Source organism: Mastacembelus armatus, chromosome 9 (genome assembly GCF_900324485.2).
Source record: "Mastacembelus armatus chromosome 9, fMasArm1.2, whole genome shotgun sequence".
Lineage (NCBI taxonomy): Eukaryota > Metazoa > Chordata > Actinopteri > Synbranchiformes > Mastacembelidae > Mastacembelus > Mastacembelus armatus.
The window spans coordinates 5,364,275-5,380,974 of NC_046641.1; the positions used below are offsets into that span (position 1 = coordinate 5,364,275).

The following is a 16,700-nucleotide window of genomic DNA, read 5'->3' on the forward strand; positions in this document are numbered from 1 at the left end:
AGCACGATGCCTATACAAAATAACGGGCCAAGTGTGGCGAAGTAAAACAGGGCTTAATATTTATGAAGAAGTGTGTGTAGACAGCGTACACCGAATGAGCACAAGATGTGATGGCAGATGAATAGTGCAATTTTATGATTAATACAATCATATATCCCAACACAAATGTTAAAACAGGAATGAAGCAGCTACAGCAAGGTTTATGCATAGAGCACAGGTGGGCTGAAGTGTCATTTCATACTAACATTACAGTCAACGGTAGTTACAGTGCAAATGATTTTTTTTTTCTGAACACAGTATGTTTTTATTATTGGCCTAAATAAGCATTTTCCTTCCAAATGTTTCTCCCTTTGGAAATCCATAAGCATACAATGGTGTTTCATGTTGAACTGAGCACCAACACTGCAGCTGTAGCACAGTTGCATGCAAAAAGCCACTGTACCGTCCAGCGATTCCTCTCTACTGAAATGTTAGTGCAGATGTACAGAAACGATCATCTTTTCATTTATGGTTTGCTTTTCCTTGCATCTCATCCTCTTTACACTATTAAAACCATTATAACACATTTACAATCATACAAAAAAAGGAGGTGTAATTATATATTAGCCTCTGAAAACAACAAATTTATCACCTTAACCGTGAAACGACCGTAAAACAGTATAACATCTGATTCAGGGAGAGTTTTTTTTTTTTTTGGTAAATACAATTATGTACCAAATGTAACAGAAAATGAACACATCTGATTGCACCTGCTGTCAGAAGCAGTAATTCATCTTAACCCTTTCTCACTCAGTTTAGTTTTGATCATCCAGTATGCAATGCAAGTTGATGTGAGCCACTTACTTTACAATAAACCATTTGTCAGTAAGGATTTGCAAACATGTACAGTCTAACATATTAACATATCTTGCACACACCCTCAGCAGTTCATTCAAACCGACTTAGTCCTTTACAGCATATTCAAGATTGCTTAAGGCTTTTTTTTTTTTTGAACGTACAAATTACTGCAGTCCATGCTTGACAAAACATATCCATACACAACTGGGATTAATCTTTTTAGAATTAAAAAAAAAAACCCAGGTAATATGGTTAGAACAAACATAAGAAACACTGCATTTTAACAAGAGGCATTACAAAAAAAGACCACAAATATGTTTTGACTTAATTGTGTAAATGTACAGGAGTGATGATGTTCATCACAAGCTGCTTAGAAACGATGTGGAAGTGTAACCATGTCAGTTAAATCATAGTGGAGCAACATTACTCATACACAGGCACAAAGAAATGGAAGAACAGTTGGTGGCCAGTCCAGTGGCAAACTCAGCGTTTGTTTCTGTCACCAAACACACTTAATATAACATCAGCCATCAATAATCAGCACTAAAGCCACTGATTTAATATTATGAGGAGGATGATGACTGAATACCTTTGAATGAATAGAACTGTTGACTTGGAATTGGCCAAACAGATCGTTTTAACAACTAGACCATACTTGTATCTAAGATAATAAAACTGAAGATGTGGGATCCTCTTGGAGAGGATATCAAATGAGGAATTTTCATTTTTTAACTCTAAATAAATAAATGTGACAGCATGACAAAATATAAACAACCATCAAATAAAGAGCAAAGAATAAAGCTATGGTATATAAAGTGTTAATCTGCAAAAGCACTTCTGTGCTGATGGGAAAATGCCAAATGTTGGCAGCAATTGTTAAAAAGGAAAAAGAAGGGGCTAAAAGTGCCTTTGTGGATAAAACTCCACTCTCCCTCTATTGGCCTGAGTAAAGTTATTTTATTATGATTGCTGCTGTTCTGCGTCATTGTTATTTTCCACCACCATGTTGTTAAGCGGTCTTGATGATTTGGAGATGGTGTTTTGAAGCCCCACTTGAGCCAGTCCCTCTTCTGTGTTTGTCCATGAGCTCATTGACTCATGCACTGTTACAGTGTGCTCCTCCATCTGCTTTTGCAGACTGTCCATCTCCTCCCTAAGAGGAAAGAAAAACATTACATGTATTTTGGCATTTGAAAAACTGTTCAGCACCACAGGAAAAAAAAGCTTCATGTAGGTGTGACGGTGTTTAAGCCAATCATTTCATCAGAACAGCAGACTCACTTCAGCTGCCGCAGACAGTTGTGCAGGTTGTTGAGGGGCTCCTTGTTGACAGATGTTGATGGTTTCAGCAACTCATCCAGCAGGGAAGCAGGCACTGGGCAATCTGGGATCTTAACTGGCGTCACTGGGTTGGATGGATTTCCCTCACTCTTTAAGTCCATACGCTGCTGCTTCAATAACATAACAATGTATTTAGTAATTTATCTTCAGCAGACTTCAGTGACAAGTAATACCTTCTGAACTTACAACACTGGGCTTTAAATCTTTCTAAAGAGAGGGTGTTGGCTCTGTAAGCACAACTCATACTGTTAAAATGAATGGGTGCACATCTTGATGTTGTGACTTATGTTGTATGGCATACCAATACCAGAAAGGCATCACAATATTATATTACCAGGTAGCTCTCTAGTGAATCAGTACAATAGTCTCTGAAAAGGCTAAACCTATCCCAGGAGAACCTTTAACAGGGAAGAAAAAAAAACAAAAAAAAAAAAACAGGTGTGCTACCTTCCTTAGACGGCTCTGTTTGAGGTCCTGTTTGAGTTGCTGGTTCTGCAGCAGGACTGTCTTCATGCTGTTCCTCAGCTCACCTACTTTGGCCTGCAGCATGAACTTGTCCTTTCTGGTGCTGCTCAGCTCCTCCTGCACTGACTCCAGCTCCACTTTGATGTTCTGAAACCGAGAAATCAACTATAAACGTGTTTGAATAGGGAAAAGTGGCATTAATGTGTCCATGTTTTACAATGAAGTGTATTCTTGCCTGTAGAGCTGTCTGTAGGTTGTCCAGCTCCCTGTGGTGGCACTGCTCCATCATCTCCACCTGCTGTTTCTGAGCGTCCATCTCCCTCTGCCTCTGCTCCACCTCCCACTTCAGGTCCTCAACCTGTCAGGTTCAGTCAATATTAGTCATCAGTTATTCCCCAATAACAACACATGTTGGGTCAAACTAAGGCTCAAATTTGGAGAATGGGAACCCCAAAGCTAGTCATGAAAACCCTAAATGATAAATGGTTAGCATGTCTTACAAAAAAAACTCAGGCTAATAACAAAAAAAGTAAAACAATAGAGAATAGAGCAAATTGTGTCATGTTTAGCACATCTAAGGCAGATGATCATGGCTTCCCTTTGTCAGGATATTTAAATCAGCAACACTACTTACCTCTTGGTGAGTGAGGGGCCGTTTGGCCAGTTCCTCGTCCAGTTGTTTCTGGAGTATCTGGAGTTGTGAGTGAGCCTCAGCCAACTCCTCTTGGAACCTAGAAACCTCCTGAGTGTGCTGCTCATCCTGAGCCCTGCAAAGTATGATATTCACAATAACTGCCTTGTGAAAAAATGATTTTACAACACAAAATAATGTTTTTATAAAGTTATTTTCCAAAAGGCATTGTTTTATTCATCAGGTAAATGCACATACTGTAGTTTATTTGCTTCTTTCTGCAGAGCTTTGACCAGGTCCTCTTTGGCCTGCAGGTCCTTCTTGATCTCTGACAGCTCCAGCATAGCTGCCCTGTAATGCCTTCTATTGTGGGCCGCCTCAGACTTTGCTGCTGCCACCTAACAGATACATTACATTATACATAATCAAAAGGACTAAAACCAAACCCTCCAGTTCTAACACAGCTGACAAAAAGATGAAAGATACAGGCTTCCTATTGATCCATGTAACAAACAAATTTTTCAAACATCCACATTTTTAATAAAATTATTTTAAAAAGTGGCATACTTATTTAAAAGGTAAAATGAAAAGCAGAAAATACTAATTCCTAATAAACGGCATCAAGCTTTTACCTCTTCTTTTAGATCCTTGACTTTGGTTTTCTCTTTTTCCAAGGCAAGCTGAAGAGTTTGTACCACCTGCTTCATTTGCTGGTCCTCCTCCTCTTTACGCTTCAAAACAGCTTGCACCTACACAAAGTATGAATTTAGAAACTTCCAAACATTTTATAATCAAATAAATATAATGGTATAAGATAAACCAAGTTTTGAACCTGTAAGTTGAGCTGTACAAGATCTGCTTCTCTCTTAGCTAAGGCAGACTCCAAAATGTTGGCATGCTCCCGCAGTGCATTGTGGGACTGTGCTAATCCAGCCAATTTCCCTTTTTCATGCTCCAGTTCAAGTGCCAGCTTCTTGTTGGCATCTTCTAACTTCCGGATCCTTTTCTTGAAGCATCGTGACTCCTGAAGCTGTAAAAATCATTTCATGCCATTAATGCAATCTAACTTGCTTGAATCAAGGGATTTCAGTGTAAACATGCTGCTCATAGACAATTGTGGATCAATATCATGAGATGGAAAAAGTAAAAATACAGGAAAGATCATTTTCTGTTAGACAAAAATACTGCACCCAAGAAAAACTCATTCACCTCGTCCTCAAGCTCCAGGACCTTCTCCTGGTACTCCTCCAGCTCTGTGGAGGTGAGGGTGATCACTTCCTGCAGCTCCTTCTCAAGCATAATCTTGCTATTGGTCACAGCCTGCAGCTCAGCCTCCAGAGTATCAATCTTCGCCTGGATGACAAAACCACACAACACATTTCAAATACTGTAACCACTCAGGATCATTCACAAGGAAATGAAATCCTATATGTCGTTATGGTAAAGAAATATGAGCTAGGGACAAGGGTGGACTACAGAATATCCTATTAATTATAGTGAAAACAGCAATTTGGTTTCAATAAAAAGAAAAAAAAAAAAACTCCTTCACTACACTACAACATGCAGTGTCAAACTATGCTTGATGAGAATTTTCTGAGGAATTGTAAAGGTCTGGCAGGTTTCTACAGTACCTGTAAGGCCTGGCTGTTTCCTCCATCTGACACCTGTGCTTTGAGTTTGACGAGCTCAGCCTCAGCCGTCTCTTTGTCAGTCAGGGCCTCTTGGAGCCTTCTGCTCAGGATGCCCACAGCGTTTTCATATGCCTTGTGTTTAGCCTTCATCTCTTTCTGTGCACTGGTCAAATCTGTCCCCAGGCGCTTCATGCGCACCTTCTGCTCTGATATGGCCCTATTTGATGCATAGATAAAGTAAATATTAACAGATATAGATATGCAGACCTTGCATCTTAAAAATTATATTTTATCTAACCTCCTAGGACCTGGCGTCCACATACGTGGACATTACATTTTTCGTTGTCTGCACCATAATACTTTGGCACTTTGAATTGCGTAGTGTATGAATGGTGCTATACAAATAAATTTGCCTTGCCTTACTTAATTCTGTGTAAATGAAGCCTGTTGTGCACAAATTACAAGTGCTTCATGTTCAAAGATAATATCTGGTTGTTATATTTATTGGTTCCACCTAACCCCAAATAGCTAGAAGAAATCTAAAATGCAAGCCAAACCAAAGCTCAGGTCTTAGGAGGTTAAAGATATATATAACACAAATCGGCTAACTGGGGCATGTAGGAGTAGGTGTGAATCAGTGTGTGTTTGTTTCTATGTGCCAGCCCTGTGATAGGCTGGCAGTCTGTCCAAGGGTGTACCCCACCTCTCGCCCAACGTCAGCTGGGATTGTTTCCAGCCCCACCCCCCACCCCAGCGCTAACCCTAAATGTAGCAGGATAAGTGGTATGTGATGGATGAATAAAACAAACATAACGATGTGGACGGATGTAATTGTCAAACCACATATAGTAACTCGTTTCTGTGGAGATTTAGAACCGTATATTCAGTACCCCACATTGGTATTTAGAAATGGCACTTGACAACACACGTATACATAAAGCACCAAGTCAATACTGTAGGAGTCATTCAATATGACTCACTTTTTGGCTTCAGCCTCCATTTGCTCCACCTGTTTCCTCAGGCCTTCATTCTCTTGTGTCACTGCTGCTAGTTGGCTCTGATCAAACTGTAGAGACTGGATTTGAAGAAAAACCAAAATCCACATTACTATAGAAATATACAAATTATTTACCCCTTTTCTTTACTGTTAAAAACTCTGCAAAGTAAAAAAAAAAAACAAACAAGCAGACAAATGATAATACCTGAATCTGAGTTTCTAGCTGATCCCTCTCTTTCTGAATGGCTTGCAGATGGGCCTCCATGTTGCTCATCTGCTCCTGAACTCTCACCACCTCATTCTGAAGCCGGGCCTGCTCCAACTCTGCTTTCTGTTTCTCCCCCTGAACGTCCAACAGCTCCTGCTTCAAGTCCTTCACCTCCGCCAACAAACGCTTTTTGGTGGACTTGAGCTCACTGATCAACTGGTCTTTGGAGATGGCATCCCGGCGGTATGCTTCCACCATCACCTGTGAAGTCAATGACATTATGTGTAATGAAAGGTCTGCATGACAAAATAAGAAACAAACAAAACACTAACAAAGGGAGTATCTTCTCCTTTTGGAGTAGTCTCGCTCCTATTTGACTCAACTGAGTCAGTAAGCTGAATGACATTTCACAGCTTAATGCAGACAGAGTTGCAGGCGCTGCGACAGGATTTGAATCCCACACTCCAAAAATATTACAGGAGACTCACAGGAGAAATGCTGTGATACACAGGATGCTTTATGTTAATTCAGAGCTTTTCAGCTTTTAAATATATTAAGATTTATACAGGAACAATGCAGTGTGTTTTAAACTAGTACTTTATCAGCGATGCTACACTCATCACTGACATCCCAGTTATGTAATGACTTCAGATGCAGCAAAGAGACATATTTGTTTGATTATGCCGCGTTTTATTTTAATTCTTTACCACCAGAGTTATGGTCATTTCCTTTGATGGATTTTTGTGTACAACCAAAGATGAATGTTAATATGCAAGTCTAAAGATTTTCTACAAAAACTTAAGTCTTGCAAGAGAATTACATAAAATACAATTCAATTATTTTCTGTCATTCTGTCAATTAACTCCACCCTCTTCATGACAGCCTGTCAGTGCAAAATGAGCAGCATTCTCCATGGCTCAATCCACCAAGGCGTGCCAACCAGCACTTTGGGCAATCTTCAGAGATGACAGCCATCTGGCTCCACAATACATCCTCCCACAACAGCCTTAGCCAGCTGGGAGATTCCTGACAAGTGTTTTAGAAATGTATGTCTACATGTTCCACACTTCTGCTTATCTTCTACTAACTTTACCCAGTGAGAGAGAGCTGTTTTACCTTTTGTTGTTGGAACTGTTCCTTCAGTTTCTGAGCTTGTTTCTTCAGGGAGCTGTTTTCCTGTTGTAACGTTTCAATCTGTAACAAAGAAAAAGCCCAACATAATAAAATACATGCACAGAGGTGTCCATATAGAGAAAAAAGCCAAATGCAAACATCTGTCTCAGCAGCCACATCTGTCTCATACCTGATTAGCTTTGACCTGGACTTCCTGTCTGAGCTGATCTAAGATGTCAGAGGCCACCAGAACATCCTCTCCAAGCCGCTCAGCACCCTCATCAAGCTGACTCTTATCAGCCCGGGCTGCTTGCAGCGCTACCTCCAGTACAATCTTCTCATTCTGAAGGAACTGTATGTTGTCATCCTTGGTGTTGCTCTCTGTCTGCAGCTCAGCCAGCTGGGCCTCCAGCTCCAGGTAGCGGGCCTCTAACTGATTGATGGACTGCTCTTTGGTCTGCAGGTTCTCCTGAGTGGTGGTCAGCTGGCGCATCAGCTCCAGATGTTCTTTCTGGAGTGACTGCAGCTGGACATCTTTCTGGGAAAGGGTCAGCTTTACCTAAGAAGGACAGAGTTTGAAAGGCAGTTTAGACCATAACACAATGATGTTTTCTTACCATACAAGGGGGAAAACATTATTTTTACATTCAACATGACTACCTGCTCTAGCTCCCTTTCCAGGGTGCTGGCTGTGTTAGCCAGTTTTATTAAACGATCACGTTCTTCCTCAAACTCCTCCAGTTTGTGCTGCAGGTCATCTTCCACCATGATCTTTGCATCCTGGATCTGCTTGTAAGCAGCTTCCTGTGTCAGCATGTCGGCCTACACCACACACAGTAAGAGGTTGAAACAATATGCTTAGTTCATTTAAATCAGATCATATCCAACAGTCTATCTACCTATCTGTAAAGCTTGATATGTACAGAGTTTCAACTAGTGCTGTTAATTTATGAAAGCCTGCTTACAACAATCAGCCATAACATTATGAGCATTGACGGGTGAAGTGAATAACACAAACTGCAGGTCATGTCGGGTTCTCCAGGTCTGCAGTAGTTAGTATCAACCAAAAGTTGACTAAGGACTAACTGTTGCCAGTTCACTGTTAATGAACCAACAACAGGGTCATGGGCACCCAAGTCTCACTGATGATGAGGCTGACATATTGCAGATTGAATTGAACTTTTCATTTATCCTTTGATGAAAGATTCCAATTTGTTTGAATCTTTATTAAAATGGTTGAAGATGAGAAATACTGCACATTTGTCTGCACATCTCTATTACGAGGAACGTTCAACAGCTCTATTGGTGACGTCACAACTAGAATGTGGGGAGGCGGTTGAATTTGTCGTTTAAAAAAAAAAAAAAAGTATGCTCTTCCTGACAGTATGACTATGGCAGCAAATGGATTCCTCGAAGCTGCAGAGTGACACAGGTGCCAACCAACTGCCACGCTGACTCCTGTGTACACAGCATTAGACAGGTAGTCATAATGTTCTGGCTGATCGGTGCATATTTTTAGGTTTCTGGCTAAGTAATAAACTTGATATATTGTTTGTTGCATAAATTGATATGAAGACTCACAACCAGACCTGATGATTGCATATTCAAAGAGGGATGTTGGACAATATACCTCAATACTTTGCAGCTGAACAGCAATGCGCTCTTTTTCTTTGATGGAGCGGTGTTGGGTCTCAGTGAGTTGATGAGACAGTGTCACATTCTCCAGCTTAAGATGTTCCAGCACACCAATCTGTGTCATCTGTCCAGCCTGGGAAAAGAGAAAATTACAGTTATTAGCATGCCTTGTCTCATTCATGTCACCTGTTGTTTATCAAACCCCACGGCTCAAAGGAATGTAACAACAGCATCAGTCTTACCTGCATGTTGGCCATTTCACTTTGCAGTCGAACTCTTGCCTCCTGGGCCAGTGCTAGCTGCTGCTGGTACCACTGTCTGACCTGCTGGAGTGAGTCAATTTCAGCCTGGGCAGTCTTCAGGCGGCTCTGCAAGGTGCTGCGCTCCAGCTGGACCTGCTGAAGCTGGCTCTGAAGACCAGTCATCTGCTGACGCAACTCTTGAACTGCAAAAGTGTAAAACGATAAACAATTGCTTTAACAATCAAGATGACAGTGACAGCATCTTCTTACACTCAGCTGTCTGAGTCTTAATCACTAACCTGTATTGTCCCTTGAGGTTACAGTGTTTTGCATCTCCTCGACCTTGCCCATTAGCCTATTGTATTGCTCTTCAGCCACCTTCAGGTCATTGCTTAGAGAAGCCAAACTGGCATTCTTTGTCTCAAGACTTCCCTGAAGCTCCACCATGGCCTTTTCTAGCTGGCTGCAGTTCTCTCGCAGTGCGCCTACTTCTGTAGTGAGCACACACTGTTTCTCCTGGCTGACCTGAGCTTCATCCTTCTTAGCCTGCAGCTGAGCATTCATTGTAGCAAGCTGAGCCTGGAGCTCTGTCTTCTCCTTGAGAGCCTAGAGGGCAGGAAGGTGGGGTCAGCACTAACACCCAAATATTCAGAGTATTTTCAATATGGAATCAGTATCTGGGCAGACTGCCCAGATAAGTTAATGGACACCAAGTTAAATTATTTTATTAGATGCTGTGACATAAATCAGTACAGACACTTATTGTGGTGTCAGATTATTTATACTTGTATAACTGAACATTAATTAACTGCACATTGTATTTATGAAAACATAGCACATCCTATTAGCAGACTATATATCCATGCCAAGATAAAAAGAAAGAAGAAGCCCCCACCATGCTGGCACTTTAGCATCTGATTTGCTAACTGCATTTTAGTTCTTACAAATCATACTGTGGGGAACATAAACTTTCTACTGAATGTTGGCAATTCATCCAAAAAAAAAAAAAAGTCACACCCATGGTGGCTCTAGAGAAAGAATCTGGAAATCATTCATGGCTGGAAGTCATTACTATGCATTGTTAATGAAACACGCAAGACTAAAAAAATGTTTGGGTCTATCTAGTGGAAACAGATATTTCACATAAAAACTTTCTCTGAGACACCAATTGATGCCGTTTAGAGATAAGCTATTTGAAGTTATCAATATAATTTTCCTCACTCAATGGCTTTTTTTTTGTCCAGAAAAGAAAAATGAATTATATGATTTTAGAAATGAACACATTATATAACCTGATTGGCCTCAGAAGACAAGGATTCCAGCTGGCCTTCCAGTCTCATTTTCTCTTTCAGCACTTGGAGCATTTCATCATGACCCATCACTGAACTCTCCAAAGACACACTGAAAGACATGTAAATGAACATCAGTGCTAAAATGACTGTAATTCATATAATCAAATTATTGCTTTAAGCAGGCATTATAAGGTTTCTAGAAGGCTCTTCAATCAAAAAAAGCCAAATGTTGTTTATTACAGTCATTGGTTTTATTGCATTTGTACCCAACAGTGTGAAATACCTGCTGGAGAAACTGTCCCTGCGGCTGCGAGGCTCTGCTGTCCCTTCTTGCTCCTGCTCCAGCTCTAGTTGGTGCTGCTCTTCGCTGGCTGCCTGCAGCACCTCCTGCAGGGAGGGGAAGTGACCCATGGCCTCAGGGGCAATCTCCCTCCCATCCACTGTGTACGGCCCTCGTTGCCTTTCCACCGCTGCAGAGAGGATACCATATGTCCCCCTAGCAGACACACTGCTATAGGATGAGCTATCGCTGTCATTTCCGTCATTCCCTGGCCTTATACCTGATTCGCTGCCATCAATTTCTGAGACACTGTCCCCCACTTGGAATGAAGCACCAGGCTGTGCCTCTGGATCACAGGTGTTGCCCTCTGACATCACACTGACCTCAGACAGTGTGGACACTGAGCTAATGGTGGAGTGGAGGGAGGTCATTGTGTTATCTGCTGTCCTTACTCCAATTCCACTTCCACCACCTCCACCTCCACCATCATTCTCAGGAGACTTGTAGTCAGCCAAGGAGTGGATCTTGGTGGTGCGTGTCGACTTGGACTTCTTCTCCTTGGAAGGAGGAATTCCTAAGCTACCCAATTTGGGACCACGTGGGACACTGGTTCTCAAGAAGGAATACTCCTTGGTCATTGCAACAGTGTTGGCCCGGGGCAGAGCCTCAGGATGTAGCATGAGCTCAGGATCCAGAGTACTGAATGGCCTATTCTTGGGGGCGGTACGATGAGACTAGAAAACAGAATGAAAGAAAGGGGGGGAAAAGAAAAAAAAAAAAAGAGAAATCATGATGACCAAATCATTGTTTAGTCATAGCAGTGGCAGACAAATATCAACAGAACAAAGACAACATCCAGAATGTTTAACCAGACTTCATTTGAATGTCCAGAAGCTCTAAAATTTGGTGACATGGAAAAATAAAGTCAAAAATAAAAGAAACCCACAAAAATAAAATGGAGTGTAACTAAGGGATGTATACTGCTAGGGACGTCTACTAAATTTGTTTATTATTGCCGGAAACATATCTCATCAAAAAACAGACAGCAGAAAAATATGCCAAGGTAACAATGACTAAAAGGATGACAAGTTAAATGTTAAACTGAATATATTTAAGGTTTCAATAAAAATTGTCATGCTGTCCATAAGTTGAAAACAACTCCACCCACTCACCCTCTCCTTATGTCTCTGCACCCTGTACTGTCTGAGCTGCTCCTCCAGGCGTCGGCGAGCCTCCAGGCGGATCTTCTCCTCATTCTCCATGTCCAGCGACGGCTTCTCATTGGCTAAAGGGAAAGTATGTTAGAGAAAGAAAAAAAAAAAGTTCTACATCATCACATACTGCACAAACACTTAATAGCATTAGGTCCCACAAGCCCTGCTGTTACATGACTGTAAAACGGGGAACCCCAACAATGGGCTCTCTATTATATAATGAGTGAGGGCTAACTTCAGTGTCAATATGTGTGTTTATGGTAAAAAGTAAAACTATTTAGAACCCTGTTCTCAAACAGCAGTGGCAAACAAATTATTCAAATCGGAGTTATGTTAATTTCCAGACAGGAAACATGTTGTTTTGCATAAGTTACAATGATGAGCAAGTCACAAACAGCACCTGGAACATTCATTGTTTTACCAGAAAGCAACAGTAGACCTTTAGAGCAGCTAACAGCCTGGTTTTTGCTGTGCACACTACACCCATTTACCACACTGCATCGCTGTGCATCGTTTACTTGGTTAGTTTATGCACATATTTTAAAAAAAAAAAAAAAAAAAAAAAAAACTTCACCTCAGTCGTGAATGTACACACTGTACAGCTAGCACTGCCCATACTGCAATGAGTTACATGAAAATTATAAAACACACTGAAATGGTCATGTTCATGTGCCATCACAACCAACACAATAGAATCATTCTTGTGCTATACATAGTCTATGTAGGCGTTACAATGTGAATCCAAACAAAAGCACTACATTTGTACCAAGCTTTAAAAAATAAATAAATAAATAAATACGTGAATATGGCAACTGTGCAAGACTTTAAAATGGCACAGAAAAGATGACATAACAGCAGGATGAGTTCCAAAACACAGCCATTAGTCTGAACAGTGTAGCAAATGAAACACCCACACTAAAGTCTAATCAAGCAATCCAAAAGCCTGCAGGAGTTACAGAAGGGAAGCAGACTCAAATCAACTAAAAGATAATTCCACTGAATTCTTCCATTGAGATGATAAACAGACAAAAGGGGATAAAACACAATGTGCACACAAGCCAAAAAAGCAAAACATCCCACAGTAAAATGAGGTTAAAAATGGGGAGGTGGGGGGGGATTCACTCCACAGTTTATGCTTACACAATTCAGTCTCCTGCATAGGCATACTGATTCTGAGCGACTGCAATGCATCACCCTTGTGAACCGTGACCTCAGCACTAGCGACCTCAGCCTTCTCTAGCATCATGGGTGGATAAGCAGCCACACCTGGGGAGGGCTCTTGGGTGGTCTTGGAGTTGATAGGGGAGCTGGTACTCTGAGGAGGGGATACCAGAGACGGGGACCCATTTATATGGATGTCCCCCGTTGCACCGACGCCCTCTGCCAGTCCATCTCCATTTTGCATCGCATCTGAGCTGACGGGACCTGAAAAAGAAGGGGGATTGACGCCCTGAGGGTTGTGACAAATAGGCATGATAGGTTCCTGTGAACTGAACTGAGTGTAATTTTTCTTGACAAACTGGCTGGACAACTCTGTCAAGCTACAGTAGCATACATGAGAAAAGTAGCTGGAAATGTTCATGGCTGATGCAGTTTCACTTTACTAAGACTAATTCTTCTACCAAGAAACACAGCTAACAAATTCATCTTGCAAATAATCACATTGTAAGGCCCTGAAAACCTATTTTAACTTTGTTGTTTAGACAAGAATGTTTGGTGTTATTGAAAAAAATAGTTAAAATTTAAATCCAAGTTTCCAGAGGCCATAAATACAAACTCAAATGTAAAAGACTCATTAAAAACAGCCATGTAACATGGAGGTGTATAGGGCCACAAGCCGTGTGCTTGGCACCAAGCACGTCATGGATATAAGTTTGAAAGAGTCTAGTAATATGCCTAAACATGAAAGAAGATCAGATCAAACTGCAGATTAGGGAACCAGCATACTACAGCATGAGGTTATTCATAACAACATATTTTAAAAAAATGTGCACCAAAGAATGATTTTTATGTTATGAATGCAATATATTTCTCCCTTAATGGCTACCACAGTGGTTCCAGCACCCCCATGACCTTTTACAGGATAAGGGAAATAGATTATGGATGGATCATTATTACCTAAGTTTTTCCTCTGAGTTTCATAGCTCTATCAATTCATAGGTGCTAACTTTTAGATGATTTTACTACGATCTGGTTTTGAGGTGGATGTTATCACATTGAGACCCCATACATACAAAATACATGCACTATACACTATAAATCCTATAAAGACAGCATCAGGACTCACCATTATGAAGATTATCCCCTTTTGAGTTTTGTGTGTTCTCCAGCCCTTTTTGTATTGATTGTGTTTGACCTTGCACAGCATGAGCTTCAGCCTCTTTGGGTTTTTTAACTTGGTCTTCTTGGTGACCACTAGCCTCCATTTGAGTGTCTTCTGATCGGTTAGCATCCATTTCCATAAAGAAACTAGACAGTCACAGTAGTGCTGTACCCGTCCAGAAAGAAGTTCTCAAAAAACCATCATTTTAGGAGCCAGGCCAGGGAAGAGCAGAGTCAGGGAGCACTAAAGAAAGCGACATGTAATTAAACATTTGGCTTACAACCTGCAGCATAAAGATCACTGTACATCGCAAAACATGTGGCTCCTCATCAGTGATCTGCTTCAGACAGTAATAATGTTACGTAACAACAGTGTGCTTTATTTAAACATATGCTGGAGTCAAGCCCTAACAATCAAGCTTGGTAGTTAGACAGACCGTGTCGCGTTCCTGTCGATAAATACACACAGTTGTGTATTTATCGACAGGAAAGACTCATCGATGCATTGATTGATTGATTGACTGACCGACTCCAGCATGCGTTTCTTTCTGCAGCTGACACTTCGAGTAATAAATGCAGTGGCAGTAGTCTTTTTAAAACCCCTGCATATTCCAAGTAGCACTGGGATCGTGTGCTCTGTTGCACTTCAGATCTTAATGACTATCTTTCCCTCCCAGGCTTGAGTCAGTGCTGATCAGGGACCTGTCTCACCTGGACAACGTTATTAGCCTCTGGTCACAGCTGCTGAAGCCACCGGTTCAGAGGACGTATAGAAACGAGACAGCTATTGATAAATGCAAATGATAAATGCAAATGCTTTTATATTGCCCATGTGTGCTGACTGTGTTAGCGTTAAGTAAACATGGACTAATGGACAGGGATGGCTGATAAATGACGGGGTAAGAATATCTCGAGGTGCTAGCGGAGCAGCTAGCTAGATGTGTTTACGCTGGGAGCTGTCAAGCTAACCTGCTAACTCACTAGCTAAACTCATCAGCCAACGCAGCAGTGATTTCTCAAACACTTCAACGATTTCCCCTCTGTCGGGTCAATACGTGACAAGCCCCATACGTGAATCAAACAATGACAATCTCATCAGACGGTACAGAAGACAGTAAACACTCACCTTTTGCGAGCTTCGGCTTTCACTACGTGGCTGTTTAGTTTCCGTCCCTTTATGTATCCGACGAGAAACACAGGGCGCAAACACCAGCCCGTCTGAAAAAACTAACCCAACCTTCCAGCCAACGTGTGTGCTCAAAGTACTCGGCTTTGAAGTACAAATACCCGACGTTACTGCGTTGTTGCAGTTTTTAACTGCATATGACAATGATTAATTCATTACACGAACTATAACAACTTATGGATAATACCGGTGGGTCTGTCAGATGTTTGTTGCTTCACTCCAGCGGTTGTGCCAGTTTATAAACCAGACGGTGTATTAATATGCATCTTTAGCCTACACCATACCACTAAATATAATGATTGCTCTGTATTCCCCATAGAGGGTTTGAGTTAAACTATATAGTATCCACTGACCTCTAGTTTATAAATGGCTCATATTTAAATATGACTCCACTAGTTGTTTTGTTTGTTTGTTTGTTTGTTTTTTTATTCCGTGTGTCTAGAAATAAATAGTTCAGTAATGTCTAGGTTAAAAGGCATTTTTAAAATTCTGGACAAAGACAATAAACTGTAATTTAATCCATATTTAAGTGTCAAATGCTATGTTGATATTATGAATATACTTGACTTTACAAACTATTTCAGCTCTTTCCATAGGTATTCATTTTGATTAGTCTACTCTTTACTTTCTTCAATTGTTCTTCCACTACCACCATTCAACCATCATTTTCTTCAATCTGGGGTTAAAGTTTCCTCCTGAATGTTGATTGTGTTGGGGTTTTCGAACCCTCTAACTTTGGCCCCATCTAGTGGCAGTATCACAATACACTGTGGTGCACAGGACACAGTGAATGGCCTAAGTAGAATATTACATTTTTAATTTTAAATTTAAATTTAAATTTAAATTTTTCTACAAAGAAAAACTTGAGCACAAGAATATTGTGGATGATGCTACAATGACATGGAAGTTCTACACATACTTAAGCTTTTAGGAATGAACAACTCCAGAGTTGTCTATAGTCTACCTCCTTTAGAAATTGTTTATTTACATCTCTGCACCACTGCACATTTCACTAAGTAATTCTGCTAGTTTTGCCTACATAGTTTTGTCGACCCTTGTCCTATATATTTATTGATTGGTTTGGCATGTTTTTTTTTGTGCTGCTAATTCTTCTGGTCTTACTATAGACCTGTATTGTTGTTGTTCTGATTATTGAAGAGATCTTGAAAGAAGTATTGAAAATAATTAATTAAAGCAAGAAATTTCCGAACCAACCACAAACAAAGTGTAACCTACTTTTACATAAAAAAAACTAAATCAAATTTGAATCTCTCACTGTCCTTGACACAATTTTCAAAAGGCCCGA

The 16,700-nt window shown here is 40.7% G+C and overlaps 1 protein-coding gene across 3 annotated transcripts; it reads right to left on the minus strand.

The window, feature by feature from the left end:
- Nucleotides 1-118: 118 nt before the first annotated feature.
- Nucleotides 119-15,394, minus strand: golga3 (golgin A3). 3 transcript variants are annotated; one of them, XM_026321878.1, is made up of 24 exons: nt 15,335-15,394; nt 14,174-14,452; nt 13,153-13,311; nt 11,845-11,957; nt 10,676-11,406; nt 10,393-10,501; nt 9,400-9,706; nt 9,101-9,303; nt 8,854-8,991; nt 7,884-8,045; nt 7,414-7,782; nt 7,227-7,304; nt 6,108-6,371; nt 5,886-5,980; nt 4,906-5,122; nt 4,484-4,627; nt 4,107-4,304; nt 3,907-4,023; nt 3,533-3,672; nt 3,278-3,410; nt 2,879-3,001; nt 2,626-2,790; nt 2,119-2,288; nt 119-1,990 (listed from the first exon to the last, which is right to left on the minus strand). In XM_026321878.1, exons 2-24 carry the CDS (start codon nt 14,346-14,348, stop codon nt 1,798-1,800), a joined length of 4,503 nt encoding a protein of 1,500 aa, XP_026177663.1. In that variant the 5' UTR covers nt 14,349-14,452; nt 15,335-15,394; the 3' UTR covers nt 119-1,797. The 3 variants fall into 3 exon arrangements, with proteins under 3 accessions (XP_026177663.1, XP_026177662.1, XP_026177661.1); XM_026321877.1 differs by having other exon boundaries at nt 2,119-2,285; nt 13,027-13,311; XM_026321876.1 differs by having other exon boundaries at nt 13,027-13,311.
- Between the last annotated feature and the right edge of the window lie 1,306 nt (nt 15,395-16,700).